The following is a 20,263-nucleotide window of genomic DNA, read 5'->3' as shown; positions in this document are numbered from 1 at the left end:
CTTCATTGATTTTAGATATTATCTGTTTCTCATTAGAAAGGACACAGATTTAGCTCTCACACCCTGTCCCCATGGTTTCTCTTTTCCCATACTGTTAATACATGAATATTATAATTTTGGGTTAGATCTATATTCAGTGTTCACATTATTTTGAAATGAAAATATTCACAGCTGAATGTTGTAGTGTACTATAAAAAGTGAAGTCGCTCAGTCGTGTCCGACTCCTTGCAACCCCATGGACTGTAGCCCACCAGGCTCCTCCATCCATGGGATTTTCCAGGCAAGAATACTGGAGTGGGTTGCCATTTCCTTCTCCAAGGGATCTTCCCGATGTAGGGATCAAACCTGGGTCTCCCACCTTCCAGGCAGATGCTTTACCATCTGAGCCACCAGGGAAGCCCCATAGTAATGTACTATGAGTATCATCATTTTTCCTTTACATTAATAATTACTTTTTCTTAAATTTCTTTATTACAATAGGTAGTTCTTCCTGTACCTTAAGGATTCCCTCACAAGCTAGTCCCTTGTGTATAATTTTCACAACGTGGGTTTCATAACATGATATAGCACTTTCCTGTTTTTTCTTGGAAACCTTCTTACCAAAGACCTCCATTTCCTCCCAGCGTGGGCTGGTTTCTCTCTAGGCCTGCTGCCTAACGATCAATCCCAGAAATGTCCCTTTGTTGTCATCACAGAAACTCTCTGCCTTTCTCTTCAGCTGGAGTTCCTGTTTCTTGGATCTCTTTTCTTTTTTCTTGATTTCTTCCCCTTTGGTAGAACATAGCATCCAGTGTGTCATAAAGTGAAAAGTCTGGACAGAGGCTGAGGAGAGAGCAGAGAGAGCCCTCAATGTACCTGTTACTGGTACAGTCACGTGGATTCAACCTGGACAGGTTGCCTTCTGGCCCAGATGCATCTGGGCACCTCCTTCACCATCACCCTAGAGACTCCTTTCACTTAGCTTTGGTTAGTTCTCCTGCTTTCCAATTTCATGTGTTTTCTTCTTTCTTGGTTTATTTCTTTGCTTGGGCAGAAAGCATCCCTCAGTGGCTTCCTGAAAAAGGGTAACTTTTTGGGACCTTGCATGTCTGAAAATTTCTGTCTTTAACCTTCATGCTTCGCTGATGACTTGGGTGTGTTTGCAATTTTATACTGGAAATATTTTCCTTCTAAATCTTGATGGCATTTCTCAATTGCCTTCTGTCTTCTAAGTGTTTGTGTATAAAAGCCTAAAGTTATTCTGAGTCTTGGTTTGGATGTGATTGCTTTTTCCATTCTAGAAGCTTCTTGATTCTTCTCTTTGTCACTGATGGATTTCACAAAGATGTGGTTTGCAGTGAGTTTATTTTCATTCTTTGTGCTTGACACAGCCAAAATTCATGAATTATATTTGATTGTAATATTGCTCTAGTGGTTGTTTATCCAGAACAGTTTCCCAGACTTTCTTTTTCCTTTTATGACACACAGGGGTCTGAAGGGCCCATGACACATGTTTTGCAGAATGTCTGTAAAGTTGTATTTGTTTCCATAATATTAAATTTTGATTAGACTTTTGGGGGTGAAATACTACATGTGTTATCAGTGCATTATTTTTGGGCACGCGGTGTTAGTTTGTCTTAATATTGGTGATGTTAAACTTGACATAATCTTTTTAAAATAAAATATTTTTATTATATAAATAGCACATATTGCATAAAAATTAGACAATAACAATCACTAAACATCACCTACATATAATACTTAGATATATATCCTTCAGGCTATAGAGACCAGGTCTGTTTATTTACAGAAATATGTCATACTATATACAGTATTTTATATCATGCTTCTTTTTCCAGTTAACATTGTATTTGGACAGTTTTCCATGGCAGTCAGTAAAAAGTGTGATATATAACTATCTGTTTAACATGAAGTGAATTACACTTATTTAAATAACCCCTTATTTGGGGACAAAGGCTTTCCAATTTTCACTTTATAAATAATTCTGTGAAGAACATCTCTTCACATACATCCTTACACACATATTCAATTACCCTTAAGGTAAAATCCTAGGATTGGAATTGCTAAGGTAAAGCACATGCATTTTTGAAGCATTTTAATACATGGTGCTGAAATGCCCTTGACAGAGGGCACAAGCAATGGATAGTCTTTTAATGCCTAAGACTTCTTCCCCATATTCTTTGCAATAATGAGCCTAATTATTGTTTTAAATTTTTGTCATGCTCTTGGATGAAAAAATAATGTTTCACAGTTAGTTCATCATTTTAAACTTCAGATACAATTCACAAACTCTAAAATTCAGCTTTTAAAAGTGTAGTTTGGTGCTTTTTAGTATTACATACTCAGAAGTTTGTGCAACTGTGGTACTATCTAATTCTAGAACATTTTCACCACTCCCAAAAGAAACCCTTCACACATTGCCTTCATCCCAGATCTCCTGGCAATCACCAGTCTACTTTCTGTCTCTATGGAGTTGTCTATTCTGGACATCTCATATAAATGCAGTAATAATAGTATGTGTTCTTTCTGTCTGGCTTTTTTCGCTTATCAACATGTTTTTAAGGTTCATCCATATTGTAGCATGTAACAGTACTTCATTCCTCTTTATGGCTAAATACTATCCCATTGTACAGATGATACATTTTGAGTTACACAAAACCACTTATCTTTGAGCAACTGTTGGATTGTTTCCACTTGTTGAATATTGTGCACACTGCTAGTGTGAACATTTGTATACAGGTTTTTCTGTGAACCTCTTGCTTCTGTTTTCCAGGATATACACCTAGGGGTGGAATTGCTGGGTAATATGGTAATTCTATGTTTAAGTTCTTGAGGAACTTCCAAACTGTTTTCCAGAGTATACCACTTAACATTCCCACTAGTCATATATAAGTGTTTCTATTTCTTGCTTTGTGTAGATACAGATTCCCATATGACGCAATTTTCCTTCTGCTTAGACAAGGTCCTTTAATATTTCTAAATAGTTCAGATCTGCTGGCAACAAATTCTCTCAGCTTCTTCTTCATTTTTGAAAAATTTTTACTAGGTATACAGAATTCTAGGATGACAGTTTGTCTTTGAAGAAGCTGCACCATTGTCTACTAGTTTACCGTTTTTGATGAGAAATCTGCTTTAATTCTTATCTTTGTTCTCTCATATGGAATGTTTTTTTCCCCCCTCTGGTTGCCTCCAAGATTTTTCTCCTTGTCTGTTTTTCAGCAGTTTGAGTAGGATGTGCTTGTGTGTATTTTTGTCTATATTCTTTTTGGGCTTCGGTAAACATTTAGGTTGACTTGTTATCTTTCATTAATTTCAGAAAATTCTCAGAAATTATCTTTTCTATTTCTTGTGACATTTTCCCTCTATTCACCTTCTGTTACTTCAAGTGCACACATATCTTTTCATATTGTCCCGCAGTTCTTTGATGCTCTGCTCTATTTTTCCTCATTTTTTCTTTCTTTTTTTTCCTATCCCATGTCTCCTCAGAGGAGTTTGTTACCCTATGAAATTCAGAAATTTATTCTGAAAAATTTCTTTTGGCCTGTATTTAAGTTTACCAATTCTTTTTTTCAAGTTTACTAACTTTTTGTTTTGTGTTTAGGTGGTTGCTAAGTTGTTTGAAGGACTTCTTCATCCATGATAGCATGTTTTTCATTCCTGGTAAATCAATTTTATTCCTTTTTTTAAAAAAAAAAAAATAGTTTCCACTTTTCTGCTGAAATTCCCTATCTGTTTATGCATGTTACCTACATTTCTCCCCAGATCCTTCAATAGATTAATCATAGTATTTTCAAGTCATTTTTCTCATAGATCCAATTTCTGGGCCATCCCTCAGTCTGGTTCTGACTTATTTCTTCAAGATGAGTCTTGTGTTGTTTCTTTGCCATGTCAGTTTGACCATATGCCAGACACAAGTGACTGATGTAAATAGTATTTACTCCTGAGAACGGGCATGCCTCTTTAGCCGTCAGGCTTAGGGTGGGATTGACTAAATGTAGGCAGTAGCTGAGCTAAGTTTGAGTTTTGATGTTGCTGAAGTTATCATTATTCTACTACAGACTCCAGTCCCCTCCATCCTGCTGCTGTTCTGCTTTAGTGAGAGGTCTGGAACGCTGGAAGGTTTTTCTCAGTGTTCCTGCTTCACCCCTACCTTTCCACACATCATGGTCATGGGCGGTGGGATGGGAGGTTTCTCTCTCAATGCTTCTTACCCTTCTCTCAGAAGCAGTGACACCTAGACAGCACAGTAAAAAGCAGGGACATTACTTTGCCAACAGAGGTCCATCTAGTCAAAGCTGTGGTTTTTTCCAGTAGACGTGTATGTATGTGAGAGTTGGAACATAAAGCTGAGTGCCGAAGAACTGATGCTTTGAAACTGTGGTGTTGAAGACTCTTGAGAGTCTCTTGGACTGCAAGGAGATCCAACCAGTCCATCCTAAAGGAAATCAGTCCTGAATATTCATTGCAAGGACTGATGTTGAAGCTGAAACTCCAATACTTTGGCCACCTCATGCGAAGAACTGACTCATTGGAAAAGACCCTGATGCTGGGAAAGATTGAAGGCTGGAGGAGAAGGGGACGACAGAGGATGAGATGGTTGGATGGCATCATCGACTCAATGGATATGGGTTTGAGTAAACTCCAGGAGTTGGTGATGGACAGGGAGGCCTGACGTGCTGCAGTCCATGAGGTTGCAAAGAATCGTACACGACTGAGCGACTGAACTGAACTGAACTGAAGTAGTGTGCTGTTGTTCATTGTGGGGGAAGGCTGACTTTTTAAAGAAATTCCTTTATTCTAGCTTCAGTCTATGTAGGCCCTGGGGGCCTGAGCCTCAAGAGTGGGGCTTATCCACATTTCTGTCACTTTCCCCTGTGGCAGCTGAACTTTGTCTTATAACATGCAAAAGAGCCAGTTTCTTGTCCATACCCCTGTTGGGAGGGATCTTGGATTTCTCTCAGTCCAGGATCCTGGGCATGACTGGGGCTCTGCCTCTCCTCAGCGGCAGAGACCTTTTGCTACAGTCTGTCCCTTCCCGGTGATAGCTGACCTTTTGCAGAGGACTGGGGCTGAGAGTGTTTCCTCTACTCCCCCAGTGGCAGATGAATTCTGCTTTGTATGAGAGAAGGTTCTGGGTTTTATGCTTCTCCTCTAGAGGCAGCCCCTCCCCATCTGTATGTCTGTCCTGCTGAAGAGGCTCCGTCTAGTCCCCTGCCCTGCTCCCCGTCTTTCTCGTGAGTGCTGGTGGAGGTCTGTGAAAATAAATATCATTACTGGGGGGGTCTCCCTTGTATGTGCAGCTCTTAGTTTTTGCTGTTATTTTCACATGTATTTGGCTCTGATGAGTTTGTCAAAATAGTTTGCTTTCTTACCTGTTCTTTCTGCTGGTGGTTTTTCGTCCTGTCTCCTGCAAAATGTAGGACAGTTTGGGTGTCTCATCTCTCCTAAGAAGGGCTTGCTTCCCTTTCCAGTTCAGTTCCCATGTCCTATGAGAGGCTCAAAGGGGTTTTAATTTTGCAGATTATCTAGCTTTTTTCTTTTCTCTTTGATTTCTGTTACTGTGGGAGCAATATTCCCCATCCTATGTGGAAGCAGACATTATTTAAGGATACCAATCTTTTACCATAAGTGTTACAACATTTATGATTGTTTTGTTTTCTAATGTCTTGAATATTTATTTTTATTTCCTCTTAATAATAAAAAGTTTAAGGCTGAGTACAGCTTTGGTTATGTCATATTCTTCTAAATTGTCTCATTTTCATTATGTAAAAAGTAGCCTATAACTTTGATTTTTTTGACCCAGGAATTTAAGATTCTGTTTTTTAACTTTAAAATTAAGAGAAGAAAGAGGGCCAAAAATCTTTACTGAGAGTTTAATGTATATAATTGTAAGCATCACACACACAAACCCAGAATATCTAACCAGCGTAGAAGGGATCAATCTGTTTTCCACACTGAGCTTCTTTCACCTACTTTGTAATTATCTCTCTTATTTGCTCATGGCCCTTCATCACCAAATTCTAGTTTGATTCAGTGATTTACAATATGCTTTAATAGCCAGTAAGGATTGTCCGATCTCAATATTCTCTCTCCATAATTTATTAGATACTTCAGACATTCAATGTTCCTTGAAAACCTTAAGGTCAGTTAGTCCAATGAAAGAAAAACCTTATTGGGATTAAAAGCTGTATTTTGTGAAATGTATGCATTAATTCTGGAAAAGAGCATTTTTGTATTAGATCCTACTATCCCAGAACATACTGTCATTCCATGTCCATATCTTGTTTGTAAACTTAATATAATTTTTTTCATCTAGGTTCGTGCCTCCTGTTAAACTTTAAACTGTTTTATAGAATGTCATATTGTGAGTGGAATATTTTTCCTAATTTCCATTTTTATCTGGTGATTGTTCTTACAGATAATTAACATCCTTACAGATAGGTATTGATTTTTGTATTTATTTAACAAATCTCATCTCAGCTATCTAACAAATCTCATCAATTATAATAGTTTTTAGTAGGATCCCTTGGGTTTTATGAAATGGAAAACCACAAACAGTAGAAAGAATACAGATCTACTTTTTTTTTTCCTTTTTACAAAGAGAAATAAAAACATATAAGGCTCCCCCAGTTGATGTGGATGCTTCTGGTCCAAGACTATAGTTCGTATAACAAGGTTCCAGACCATGGTTCTTGCATTTTGCTGCACATTAGGATCACCTAGGGAGCTTTAAAAAATCTCAGCATTTAGGGGTAGGAGCCAGGCATTAATAGTTTTTAACATCCTCCGGTGATTCCAAATTGCAGCAAGCTGTGAACCTTTGTTCGAGACTAGAAGTTAGCAATCTGTGGCCCACAGGTCAGATCCTGTGTTTTTGTAAACAAGGCTTCACTGGAACGTTGCCAGGCTCATCTGTTCACGTATTGTCTGCTTTCATGCTGCTACGGCAGGACTGAGCAGTTGTGAAAGAGACCATATGGCTCACTAAGTGTAAAATACTTAGTATCCGGCCTTTTTCATAGAAAAAGGAAAAACGAGGGATAGAGTTCCTTTGTCAAATTCTCCTATGCAGGCTTTTGCTAGAATTTACTCTTTCTAGAAGGCTCAGCTTTATTGAGCAGGCAACTCCTTTTCACCCCTTGCCCCATCATGGACAAATGGGTTGGTTTTCTAATACAATGTAATATCTGAAAAACTCAAATTCCTAGCATATTAATTGAACAGATATTTGCTGAGCTTCTACTATGTGTAAGGTCCTTGGGGTACTTTAGGAAACAAAAAAGGACCAAAGGCCATTCCTGTACAGAGCCTCCATTCTAGTGGGGTAGGAGGGATGGGAGACAGTATCAACAAATTAGGTCTATAAAACGTACACTAAGCTGGAGAGGAATGATTTATGTGCAGAACAATAAAGCAGGTAAGCCCTTGTGATGAGGTTAACATTTTAGCAATGACTTGAAGGAGATAACAAAGTGAGCCATTTTGAAAGGTGAGAGAAGAGTCGCATTCTAGGCCAAAAGAGTTGACAGGCACAAAGGTCTTGAGTTCATGCTTGTCTGACATGCCTGGAAAAGGACAGGGAGGCCAGTGTGGCTGGAGCAGAGTGAATGAATTGGAGTGAGGGAGGAGAGGGGCAGGTCAGATCACTTAGGGCCCTGTAGGCCACTGTAATGACTTGGGCTTGTGACCGAGAATGTCACCTGCCATATCAATAAACAGAGGATGTTATGACCATCAAGCCATCAGCCACCGCAGCTGCCCCCACTTCCTGAGTACCCTGAAGGTATTCAGGACCTAGAAAAATAGGATACAGGCCCTAGATAGTTCAAGTACGTATCAAAGAAATGATTTCATTAAGCCCAGATTCTTGCATCTCCCAATACATAGGCCACCTGAGCTGCCTCCCGAGAAACCTGTATGCAGGTCAAGAAGCAATGGTTAGAATCGGACTTGGAACAACAGACTGGTTCAAAATTGGGAAAGAAGTACATCAAGGCTGTATATAGTCACTCGGCTTATTTAACTTGTATGAGGAGCACATCATGCGAAATGCTGGGCTGGATGACACACAAGCTGGAATCAAGATTGCCAGGAGAAATATCAATAACCTCAGATATGCAGATGATACCACTCTAATGGCAGAAAACGAAGAGCAACTAAAGAGCCTCTTGATGAAAGTGGAAGAGGAGAGTGAAAAAGCTGGTTTAAAACCCAACATTCAAAAAATGAAGATCATGGTATCCGGTCCCATCACTTCAAGGCAAATGGATGAGGAAAAACGAGAAACAGTGACAGACTTTATTTTCTTGGGCTCCAAAATCATTGAGGATGGTGACTACAGCCATGAAATTAAAAGATGCTTGCTCCTTGGAAGAAAAGCTATGACAAACCTAGATAGCATATTAAAAAGCAGAGACATCACTTTGCCAACAAAGGTCCATATAGTCAAAACTATGGTTTTTCCAGTAGTTGTGTATGGATGTGAGAGTTGGACCATAAAGAAGGCTGAGCGCCAAAGAAGTGATGCTTTTGAACTGTGGTGTTGGAGAAGACTCTTGAGAGTCCCTTGGACTGCAAGGAGATCAAACCAGTCCATAATAAAGGAAATCAGTCCTGAATATTCATTGGAAGGACTGATGTTGAAGCTGAAACTCCAATACTTTGGCCACCTGATGCGAAGAACTGACTCTTTAGAAGACCCTGATGCTGGGAAAGACTGAGGGCAGGAGGAGAAGGGGACAACAGAGGATGAGATGGTTGGATGGCATCACCAATTCAATGGACATGAGTTTGAGCAAACTCTGGGAGATGGTAACAGACAGGGGAGCCTGGTGTGCTGCAGTTGATGGGGTTGCAGAGTTGGACGCAACTGAGCAACTGAACAACAACAACAGTACATAGAAAAGTGCTAAATTTATTAACTTGAAATGTCTGTTTTTCTCTAATTAACAGTAATCTTTTGATGTTCCTACTGCCTGCTTTTTTGTTGCAAAAATTCCTATATAACCTGGCTCTTCCCTTACCTCTTTGGAGCAGTCTCTCCTTCAGAGCTATCTGAGAGGCTGCTTGCTTGGCTTAGGTCCTCAGCAAGTCTGCCAATAAAATATAATTCTCAGCTTCTAGGTTGTGCTTTTTTTTTTTTTCAGTCAACAGGCTTTTACAGAGTAAAGTGAGAAACCAGCGGAAGGTTTGAGTATCCATCAATGTGATCTGCTCTATCTTAACAGAATCACTCTGACTGCTATGTTGAGAAGAGACTTGAGGAAAGCCAAGGGCAGACTAAGGGAGATCTCCTAGGAGCCTATAGCAAAATTCCAGACAACAGATTATGGTGGACTGGAAGAGCATGGTAGCAGTAAAAGATGAAGCCCAAAGATTGTCCTCAATCCAGCTATTAATTAGTGTCAGGTCCTCTTAGACTCTGGCATTAGATGATTTGTCTTGGTTTTGCAAGTTTTTCTTCCTTTTTTTTGCTTTCTTGGTTGTTAAGATACCATTTTGGATTAGATATAGTCCTAAAACACAATTTTACCTAATTATGATCCTATGTTGGTGGTGGTGGTTTAGTCGCTAAGTTGTGTCTCAGCCTTGTGACCCCTTGTAGTCCATCAGATTCCTCTGTCCATGGGATTTCCCAGGCAAGAGTATTGGAGTGGATTGCCATTTTCTTCTCTGGGCATCTTCCCAAACCAGGGATCGAACCTGGGTCTCCTATATTGCAGGCAGTTTCTTGCATTGAAAGTGGATTCTTTACCAACTGAGCCATCAGAGAAGCTATGTTGAATATGATTAAAACATTGTAGATGCTTGGTAAATTCTAACAATGAATGCATCTTAAAGGGTTTGAATAGAATGAGGTGGATTATATTTATCTTTATATGCCCATGTTTTTAGAATCACATTTCTATTATTATTGCTTTATTTTTCCCTATAATAACATATATACGACACATTAGATATTTTTATATCCCTTAGGTTCAGTTAGGAGATAGGAGGTAGATTTGTATATTTTAATTTTAACCTCAGTATCTAGTACTGAAATCTTTCTCTTAATAGTTTTACTTCAGAATACATCTGAAGTGAAATTTATTTCTGAGAAATTCATACATAAATGCAAATATAAGCTCATACAAATTCACTGAAGAACAATAAACAAAGGAGATGAACTGCCTCATGAAGAAAACTTCGAAGACAGTTTGAAAAGGGAAGTTAGGTTAAAAAAAAAGGAAATTAGGTAAAATTGTTATTTGCAGATAGACTTTTTACCTGAAGAATATAAGATACCAACTGGAAAACTACTGGTACAAAAACATATTGTATTATTGGCATAAAGTAAATATATAGACATAGAGTTTGCATATATAAATAACTGGTTAGAAGATACAATGGAAGAAGCATCTATTTAAAATAGCACAGATAATAAAATACCATCAAATGATAAAATAGCTAGGAATAAAGTCAGCTCTGGCTACACATTAGGATCATCTGCTGGGGGGCTTAACAAACAAAACAGTAGCAAGAACAAAACTGCGCAGGTGCCATCCCTGGAATTCTAATCCCACTGCTGCGGGATGGGGTCTGAGCCAAGCCGCTTCAGTCATGTCTGACTCTTTGCGGCCCCATGGACTGTAGCCCACTAAGTTCCTCTGTCCATGGGATTCTCCATGCAAGAATACTGGGGTGGGTAGCCACGACTTTCTCCAGGGGAACTTCCCGACCCAGGGATTGAACCCATGTCTCTTATGTCTCCTGCATTGGCAGGCAGGTTCTTTACCACTCGCGCCACCTTGGAAGCACAGGGATGAGGCCTAGGTGGCATTTTTTAAAGGTCCCTACTTTCTAAAAATGTCTATGAAGAAACTGATTTGTATGAAGAAAACTTAGAATACTATTGAGTGATATAAAGAACTCTTAAAGGGGAAAGTATACTATATTCTTTAGAATAACTGAATATCATAAAAAATTCAGTTCTCCCTAAATTAGGCTACTTAATATGATATCATAAAAAGAGTACCAAGATTTTTCATTTTTGGAACTAGACAGGTTGATCCTAGATTTATATGAGAAAAATAAATAAGCAAGAATAGCCGAACAATTCTGAAAAAGAAAACTGATTCACGGGAAACAGTTCTACCAGATATTGCCTACCACATTTATAAACAAAATAGAATGGTCCACTGCAAAGTAAGAAATGTTTTGAAAGGACCCAAATGTCAGTGTGACTTGTGTATAATAAAAATGTCATTTCAGATCAATAGAGGAAAAGATCATTTATTCAATAAAAGTTGTTATATAGCAAAGTGGCATTTTCTAACCGATGGAATAAATATTACTTTTGTCAATAAGAGGTCAATTGGGTGGCCATCTTAAAAAAAAACAAGCTGAAGTTAGATCTCTAATATGTAATACATTCCCATGGGTTAAAAATCTAAGAGTGAAAAATAAAACTCTAAATGAAGATAGGTAGGAAAAGCCGTTCTAAATATGACACAAAATCCCAAAGCCACAAAAGCAAAGATTCATAAATCAGACTGCATGAAAATACCAATTTCTACATGTCAACAAACACTAGGGCACTAGTCAAAATACAAATTGTGAAAAGGAAAAAAATATTTGCAGCTTCTCTAACAGACAGAGAGCTAATATCTAAAGTATGCCTGTAATAACAAAGACAAATAACCAACAGAAATAGGTAAAGTACTGAAATAGAAAAGGTCATGGTAAAGAAAATTCCAGTGGCTATTAAATATATGAAAATATGATCTACCTTACACATAATAAGGAAAATAACAAGATATTTTATATCTGCCCAATTGGCAATAAATGTGAGGATACATGTTTCTAGTGAGAGTATAAATTGGTATAACTTTTTTAGGGTTAATATCGTAGTGTCTAGAGTAATTTTGCTAGATGTAGTCTTGCCCCAGCAATTTCACTTCTAGGTGTCTTTGTTAAAGTGGAGAAAAAGAGAGCAAGCTGTGGAACATTTTGCATGGTATGCTACCATTTGTTGGGGGTGGGGGAGTGCTGTCTCTCAAAGGATACATAGGAAGGTGGTTACAGTAGTTGTCTCCAAAAAGGGGAACTGGATGGTTGAGGGATTGGAAAAGAAAGGAGATGTCACACTCATTGTTAACCCTTTAGTACCTTTTTGAAATTTATACCTTGTGCATATATTTTGCCTATTTAAAAAAAATAAATAAAATCAGCCATATCCCTGGTCTGTGTGTCCCATAAAATACTCCAAATTCTCCCATCAAATACATTCAAAATAACTCATCAGACTCCATCAGATACTCAAAAATAACTATTTTATGGTTCATAAGTAATAATTTTAGTAATTGTTAAAATATTCTATATTCCATAATATTCAGAGGAACACTATTTTATGTTCTAGTATTTGTTTCCATCCTTTTAATACTCCCATTAAGTTGTTAGAAGTTGGTAAGAATAAGGTCTTGATAGTAATCATTTTGAAAATATATTATTCTATAATAATTGGTATCTTATTTTAAAAGAGTACATTCTTTAATTTAAAATCAGTAATTATTAAAACTAACATTTAAAATGCGTAATGAATCATGATTTTGTAACATATTTCTATATAGCTCTAAAACATTATTTTCTTTTTTGTTCAGATTGTTTTTGGATCAGAGTGGGATTTTAGCCACTGATCGATGGCATTTTCGTACTTCTTTGGTTCTTTCAGCCAGTCCTGATGCCACCTAAGGTTTGCTATGACATTTGAATAGTTTCGCCCTATACTTTGTTTCCACTTGATAAACTGCTCTTTATTGTACTGGTGGACAGAAGCAGAAACCTTAGGGTAGTTTATAATGGAACGAAGCTTCTGATCCAAAGAAGAAGTAACTTCTGGAAATTTTGCAGCAATATTTGTTAATTCATCTGGATCTGAGGAAAGATCTGAAAGAAAAAAAAATTGAATAACTGTCAAAACAGTTACCTGCTTAAAAAACATTTTTAGAATGTCATTACTGTGTAACAGATAATGCAGTATAGTTTATTTTTATTTTCAGTTCTTCTTAGTATAGTAAGCTTAAAGATGGTATAAATGGAAACTTAATATACTAAAAGTTAAACACCTTTCTAAATGAATGTCCAAATTATCTTCCTTCTTATCATTATCCTACTATCACATTTTCCCCCTTATCTATTCTTAGATGGCAGAAACAGTCAAACTAGTAAGCTGGCTTAGCTTCAGTTCTGTTTTTGATACTTTGCTTACTTTGACTGCAAAAAAATATATATTAATGCTTATATTGTTCCATTTCAACAGGCCCAAATGTTCCAGCTGTAGGAATTCTTTATATAGCCGAGTCATGTTCTTGCAACTTCCCTTACTCCTAGATTTTTTGTTTGTTTTAAAATACATTTGCATCTTGTGCTTGGATTTTTGAAAATTACATTCAGTGATACTATTTGAGCAAATAGTTAAGGAAATAAAAACTCTCAATCACTACTATCGAGAAAATAATGATAAACATTTCAGATAACATAAACACTCCTTTGACCTACAATGTAGGAAGACAAAGGATATAACTAGAATGCCAACCTAATTGGAAAAATAGCAAATCGAAGCTCTTATGACAATTTGCCTAAGACAGTAAATGAACAATGAATGCACAGTGAGGGAAAAACCCCTACAGGCTTATTTGAGTGCATTAGCCAGAAGATTGCTGATGACACTCATGATTTTGCTGGGTGATTTCAGATCGCACCTCTCTGAGAAAGGGAAATCAGTGAATAAACCCTAGAGAATACAGGAAAGGCAGGCTCCCCCACTGATTCTTTTGATAGTCACATCTGCTTTTTGCAGAACATAAACAATGAATGAACAAGAGATGCACATTACTCAACAGAATGAAAACTTGGAAGTACATTTTTGAAGCCAAGAATCTCCTCCTTTTAGAGTTAAGGAGGGGTCAATCAGTTTAGCCTCTAAAGACTTATTTTGAATTAATAATTTTGGCATTTATAACTGGGAAAAAAACTTAGGGGGAAAGGAATATTAAAAATAGCTTTAGCACATATTTTATGTGCAAAAAGGTGGCAAAGAATAAGTAAAACCATAAATCTAATATTGCTGCTTGAAAACAAATTCAGAGTAGTGATTCTACCAGGTTTTTGTAGGGGAGAAGGAGCATGGATTTTAGAGTCAGACCTGGGTTGAAATCCCAAGCTTTTCCACTTCTTAGCTGTGAGACTTTGCATAGGTATCTGAACCCTAGTCTTCAAACCCTTGTCTTCTCTATAAAATAAGGATGATAATATCATCTTGGAGGGGATTTCCCAATGACTCAGCAGGTAAAGAATCCACTTATGATGCAGGAGATGCAGGTTCAATTCCTGGGTGGAGAAGATCCCCCAAAAGAGGTCATGGTAACCCACTCCAGTATTCTTGCCGGGAAAATCCCCTGCACAGAGGAGCCTGGCGGGCTACGGTCCATGGCAAAGAGTCAGACACAACTGAAGCGACTGAGCACACAGCACATCATCTTGCAGGGTTGAGGGAAACATTAAATAATAGACGTAGGATGTCAGCCTCCCTAAGATAGAGGAGTTAATCTTCCAGAACAACTCAATCTGAGGTGCAATGAGAGGGCGCTGACTACTGATTGGGGAAGATAACCATGAATATCAGGAGACACCTTGATCAGAGAATACAGCGTGTCAGTCTTGAGACACAGATCAAAAGCCTTAGGGCACTTGTTTTGGAATTCAGATGCTGATTTTTCAAAGAAGCGGCTTCTCTCCAGGGCAATGTTTTGTAAACTGACCCAGTGTGAGAAACTGCAGGTATTTATTTACTTTAACAAAGATTTGGTTCAGTCGCTCAGTCATGTCAGATTCTGCGACCCCACGGACTGCAGCACGCCAGGCTTCCCTGCCCATCACCAACTCCCGGAGCTTACTCAAATTCATGTCCATCGAGTTGGTGATGCCATCCAACCATCTGAACAAAGATTATTGGCTCCCTTGAGCAAATAAAAAATAATATCAGCAAACTTACCGAAGAGTTGAGGCAATACTGAAGCACCATCAGAGTAGGCTATATACTTCCATTGGTCAGTTCGAAGCATGTAGGTGGAAGCATTTACATTGCATCCATGGAATTCACTCAGAATCCAGGGTGGGTGTAGGTTTTTAAAATTTTGTTCATTCTTAAACATTTCTGACGATGATGGCAGCAGAGAGTATCCACTCAGGTTCTGAGGCAGAGGAATTCCAGCAATATCTATGTGACAAAAATAAGGCTTTTTTTTTTTTTGCTGCATCCCATAACATGCAGGATGATCCCTGACCAGGGTGTGGAACCTGTGACCCCTGCACTGGAGTCATGAAGTCTTAACCCCTGGGTCACAAGGGAAGTCCCAAAATAACACAGGATTTTAAAATAAGTCATTCTTTCATTCAATGTTCAGTCTTGAACATTGATAAATGACATCATTAAAGGTCACAGAGACTAGAGATTGTATACAGATTTTGTAAATAGACTGCCTAGACTCAAATGCTTACTTCCCAGCCTTGTGACTTTGGGCATGTTGTTAACCATTCTGAACCTCAGTTTCTTCATCTGTAAAAGGGAAATAGTGCCTGTATCTCACAGATCTATTTTAGGTTTAAATCTGATAACTTATGTAAAATTCTGAGAATAGTGCCTGACACATAGGAAACCCTCAACAAATATTAGATAATAGCATAAGTCCTTCATTTCTGAATGATTAAGAGATCACAGGTATCTCTCAGATTTGTTCCACAGAATATTAACAAAATGTATATGAGAAAGGAGTCTAGTAGTTTGCAAACATACGGTTAAAACCATATGTTTGCAAATAATGGTTAAAATTAAATAGATAAATTTATTGTAGATGTAAATTTATTGTTGATGAGTATCATAAATCTTCAAGGTATATAGTATGCCATGTATCCCACAGTTATTTGATGACAGAATTTCTGTTTATTCCTAAGTAGCATCTTGAGGGACTAATATTTTGCAGAACATATGTTGGGAAATCCTGGATCATACTGATTTAGAGAAAAATAATCTATTTTTTCCTTATCAAATATAGATACAAAAAACAAAGCATAAGAAATGTCTGACTTAAAAAAGAGGCAGTATTTTTTAAAAGTAATTTAAAAGCATTTGCTTGGAATTCAAGCTATCTTTTTCCTATAGAAAAATAGGGAATTCGCTGGGAGTTCAGTGGTTAGGACTCTTGTGATTTCACTCCCATGCACCCAGGTTCAATTCTGGTAGGAAAACTAAGATCTCGCAGGCCATGAAAAAAAAAATTACTGTTAATTATGGCTGGGAACTTGGGATAGTTCCAAAAGGAATCGGCAGTTGCCTCCCCCACAGTTTCTCTGGTTTCAATGTTCCATGTTTTAGAAACATTAATTTAGAAATAATTATATTTCCAATGAAAAATAGAAAGTAATATATCTGCAATGCTAGAAATTAAACAAAATTTAATAAGAAAAATATTTTAGCTTGACTGTACATATTTGAGTGAGCTTCCCAAGTGGCTCAGTGGTAAAGAATTCACCTGTCAGTGCAGGAGACCCAGGTTCGATCCCTGGGTTGGGAAGATCCCCTGGAGAGGGAAATGGCAAGCCACTCCAGTATTCTTGGGTGGAAAATTTCATGGACAGAGGAGCCTGGCGGGCCACAGTCCATGGGGTTGCAAAGAGTTTGCCACAGCTGAGCAACTGAGCACACACATAAAGGTATGTGAGGCAAAACAGATTAATTAAAAGAGAATAAGGAAGTAGACAAAGGCCTCTATGAATCTTCTAAAGGGACTTGTTTTACATATAACTTAATTAAAAAAAACTGTATCTTCTATTTCCTTGGAAGGGGCATATTACAAGTGCTAATCTTCTGCCAACCATCCATCATCAGGGACTTTTTTGAGAAAGAATGACAAGTAAAAGAAGGAAAGGAAGAGAAATATTTGAGATAACTGGTTAAAAACAAAAGAAGAAGAAAAGAGCAAAGATGTTAAAGAGAGAAAATGCACAAGACGCACAAGAGAAAAGATAGCCCAGGACTTCCCTGGTGATCCAATGGTTAAAAATCTGCCTGCCAATCAGGGGACCTGCGTTCCTTCCCGGGTGGGGGAAGATTCCACGTGCCACGCGCCAACTGAGCCCCTGTACCACGACTACTGAGTTGCATTCTAGAGTCTGTTCCCTGCAACAAGAGAACACAAGGCAATGAGAAACCCATGTGCTCACTGCAACTAGAGAGTAGCCCCTGCTGGCTGCAACTAGAGAGAGCCCATGCACAGCAACGAAGACCTGGTGTGGCCAAAGCTTAATTAAATAATTAAAAAATAAATAATAATTTTGAAAAAGAAAAGGATGGCCCAAGATGAAACTAATTGAGCTGCAACACAGTAGGCTACTTACTGTAAGGTCTACTGTAAGATGTGGAGAAGGAAATGGCAACCCACTCCAGTACTCTTGCCTGCAAAATCACACGGACAGAGGAGCCTGGGGGGCTACAGTCCATAGGGTCGCAGAGAGTCAGACACGACTGAGTGACTTCCCTTTCACTGTAAGAAGAAAGTGGCCCGGGAATACGCTGGGTCCGGCTGGTCAGTGTGTCAGCCATCAGCGGGCACCACTGGGAGGCACAGGAAGGGAGAGAAGGGCTTTGGAGATGGCTGGAAAGCAGGGACCAACTGGCATACACCCATGACTGGGGAGTTTCCTGTATTTAGCATCTTAATCAACTTTAATACTTAGAAATGCCTTATTTCAGATCAATCTTAGCCTAATTTTCCTAAAGAAACTTGTTAGACTAAGAAAATTTAAATAATTCTCCTGTGTTTAAACTGGGATAACAGTTTGTGTTATCCCAGTTTGTGTTAAACTGGGATAAGAATCCATTTAAGTATTAATTTTTTTTAACTCATCTAACAAGGGGCTTCCCAGGTAGCACAGTGGTAAAGAATCCACCTGCCAGTGCAGGAGACACAAGAGAGGCAAGTTCGATCCCTGGGTTGGGAAGATCCCCTGGAGCAGGAAATGGCAACCCACTTCAGTATTCTTGCCTGGAAAATCCCATGGACAGAGGAGCCTGGCAGCTACAGTCCGTGAGGTTGCAAAGAGTCTGACACGACTGAGCTACTGAGCACAGTACCCTACTAACAAGCTAGTTGCTATTCCAGATGTAGGGAAGCAACAGTGGACAAAGCGGGTAAGCTCTCTCAGACTCTAAGAGCTTACATTCTAACGTGGGAAGACAGACAAATGTGCCAGATGGTAATCAGTGCAATGAAGAAAAATAAAGCAGGGTAAGAGGGCTAGAGAGTAATGGCAGAAATGTGTGTGTGTGCTGTGTTTTATAGGATGGCCAGGGAAGGCCTCTGTGATAAGGTGACATAAACAGAGACCTGAGGAGAAAGGGCTGCGGTGAGCCCAGCAGATGTCTGGAAGTGGAGAGGAAGGGCCTTCCCCCAGGGAACAGCACGTGTAAACAGTGAGGCAGGAAGCTGCTTCCTTCCATACCGCTCCCCAAACACTAAGGAGTCCAGGATGGCTGGAGCAGAGTACGTGAGGGTAAAGTTGTGTGAGATGAGTTGGGGGGAGGAAGAAATCCTGTTGGACTCACAGGTCTAATCAGAGATTCTGGATTTTACTCTAAGTGATTTTGAACAGAATCATGTCATGGTTTAGATGGTAACTATTGCATGGCATTGCAGGAGACGTGGGGTCGATGCCTGGGTCAGGAAGATCCCCTGGAGGAGGAAATGGCAAACTCACTCCAGTATTCTTGCCTGGAGAATCCCATGGACAGAGGAGCCTGGCAGGCTGCAGTCCATGGGGTCACAAAGAGTCAGACACAGCTTAGTGACATTAATATAAAAATATTAAATAACATAAAATATTAAATAATATTAATATAAAAACATTAATGTTAATAATATCTAACATTTAACCATTTACCATGTTCCAGTCATTGTTCTAGGCTTTGGAACAGTCACTGTTATTTCCATTTTATTGATAAGAAAACTGAAGACCAGACATGTTAAGTTTCTGTCTCAAGGATATACAGTTGGTAAATGCTGAAAGAGGTATTTGAATTTAGGTAGTCTGACTCCAGCATCTCTGGAGTCTTCAATACTGCTCCACAAGTCTGGATCTACTGTAGTTATTCAACTTTACAGTATTTTTCAGCCAATAAAAACCAAATAATCTATGTAGAATGACCCTCCCAACCCTCCACTAAGATCCTGTAACAAGGAAGGTTTTGCAATTTAAATCATTAGTATTGAAGCATTCTTTTAAACACAACTGCATTTTTATACAATTACATTTTCAAAGTTTAAACAGATCCTGGATTTATCCTTTATGTGAAAAGAAGGTAGGTATTTAAAAAAAGGCCAACTATTAAGTGAAAAAAATTCACATGAAAATAAGAAGTTTAAAAGAGAATGTCAAGACAATTTTAATTTAAAAATGATATTATTTCTAACTGAGCTAAAGGATGCTGATACTAGATTATTAGAGAAGAAAATATTTTGGGGAATAATTATTTTTAAAAAAACGATTTTATTGAAGTATAGCTGACTTACAATGTTGTGTCAATTTCTGCTGTATAGCAAAGTGATTCTCTTGTACATATACATACACATTCTTTTTCATATTCCTTTCCATTATGGTTTATCACAGGTTGGGGAGTAATTTTTAAAGCATAATCTCTGAATTAATGATATTAACTTTAAAACAGTATAAAGAATTCCTATTCAGAGAGATGGCACTTTTCTGCCAGTCCTAGAAAAATGACAATGGGATAGGGCCTACAAAGATACTTAGACTAAAAGAACTCTTCCTACTTTATCATCAAATATCATTTCATAGAAAATAATCACTCTTCCAAAATATCTTTAAAAACTGTTCGTAAATTCAATGTTTTTAATAAAAACATTGCACCATCTTAAACTTCAACAGTTTTTTATAGTAAGGTACTTTACTAAAATAGGAATACCAATTGGTTTTTCCTATTTAATATATTTCTACTTAAGGTTTTTTGAGTCACCATCTTTTATATATTTCTAACGTTCAAAGAATGGAAGAGAAGAGGAAGTCTGGCTTGAGGTTTTGATCGGAGAAATTTAATCCCATATTCTGTATAAACTGGATTCATACAAAACAATACAGCTATGGCTAAGGTAATATAGAAAGGACCTTTGGAAGTCTCAGAATAGATTATGTCTGTTTTAAGCTTCTAACT

General features: G+C 38.1%; 1 protein-coding gene and 1 long non-coding RNA gene across 8 annotated transcripts in view; one reads left to right on the top strand and one right to left on the bottom strand.

Moving 5' to 3' along the window:
- Positions 1–20,263, top strand: part of LOC145509610 (uncharacterized) — a 54,861-nt gene that overhangs the window by 28,383 nt on the left and 6,215 nt on the right. For 2 of the 4 annotated variants that reach the window (XR_014056233.1, XR_014056236.1), the window contains exon 5: positions 12,639–12,730. This is a non-coding gene — a long non-coding RNA (uncharacterized LOC145509610). Of the gene's footprint in view, positions 1–12,638; positions 12,731–13,297; positions 13,409–16,879; positions 17,102–20,263 lie in introns of those variants that run through there. The other 2 variants (XR_014056234.1, XR_014056235.1) reach the window with 2 other exon arrangements.
- The window catches only part of ARSK (arylsulfatase family member K), a 53,968-nt gene continuing 44,960 nt past the window's right edge, over positions 11,256–20,263 (bottom strand). For 3 of the 4 annotated variants that reach the window (XM_081498765.1, XM_081498763.1, XM_081498767.1), the window contains 2 exons: positions 15,032–15,256; positions 11,256–12,924 (listed from right to left, as the gene is read on the bottom strand). In XM_081498765.1, the coding sequence (XP_081354891.1) occupies positions 12,635–12,924; positions 15,032–15,256 (515 nt within the window). In that variant the 3' untranslated portion in view covers positions 11,256–12,634. Of the gene's footprint in view, positions 12,925–14,204; positions 14,270–15,031; positions 15,257–20,263 lie in introns of those variants that run through there. The other variant, XM_081498764.1, reaches the window with a different exon arrangement.

This window comes from Giraffa tippelskirchi, chromosome 6 (genome assembly GCF_054371585.1).
Source record: "Giraffa tippelskirchi isolate mGirTip1 chromosome 6, T2T-mGirTip1v1.2.pri, whole genome shotgun sequence".
Taxonomy (NCBI): domain Eukaryota; kingdom Metazoa; phylum Chordata; class Mammalia; order Artiodactyla; family Giraffidae; genus Giraffa; species Giraffa tippelskirchi.
The sequence above is the reverse complement of the archived record's forward strand: the minus strand, read 5'-3'. Positions and strand labels throughout refer to the sequence as shown.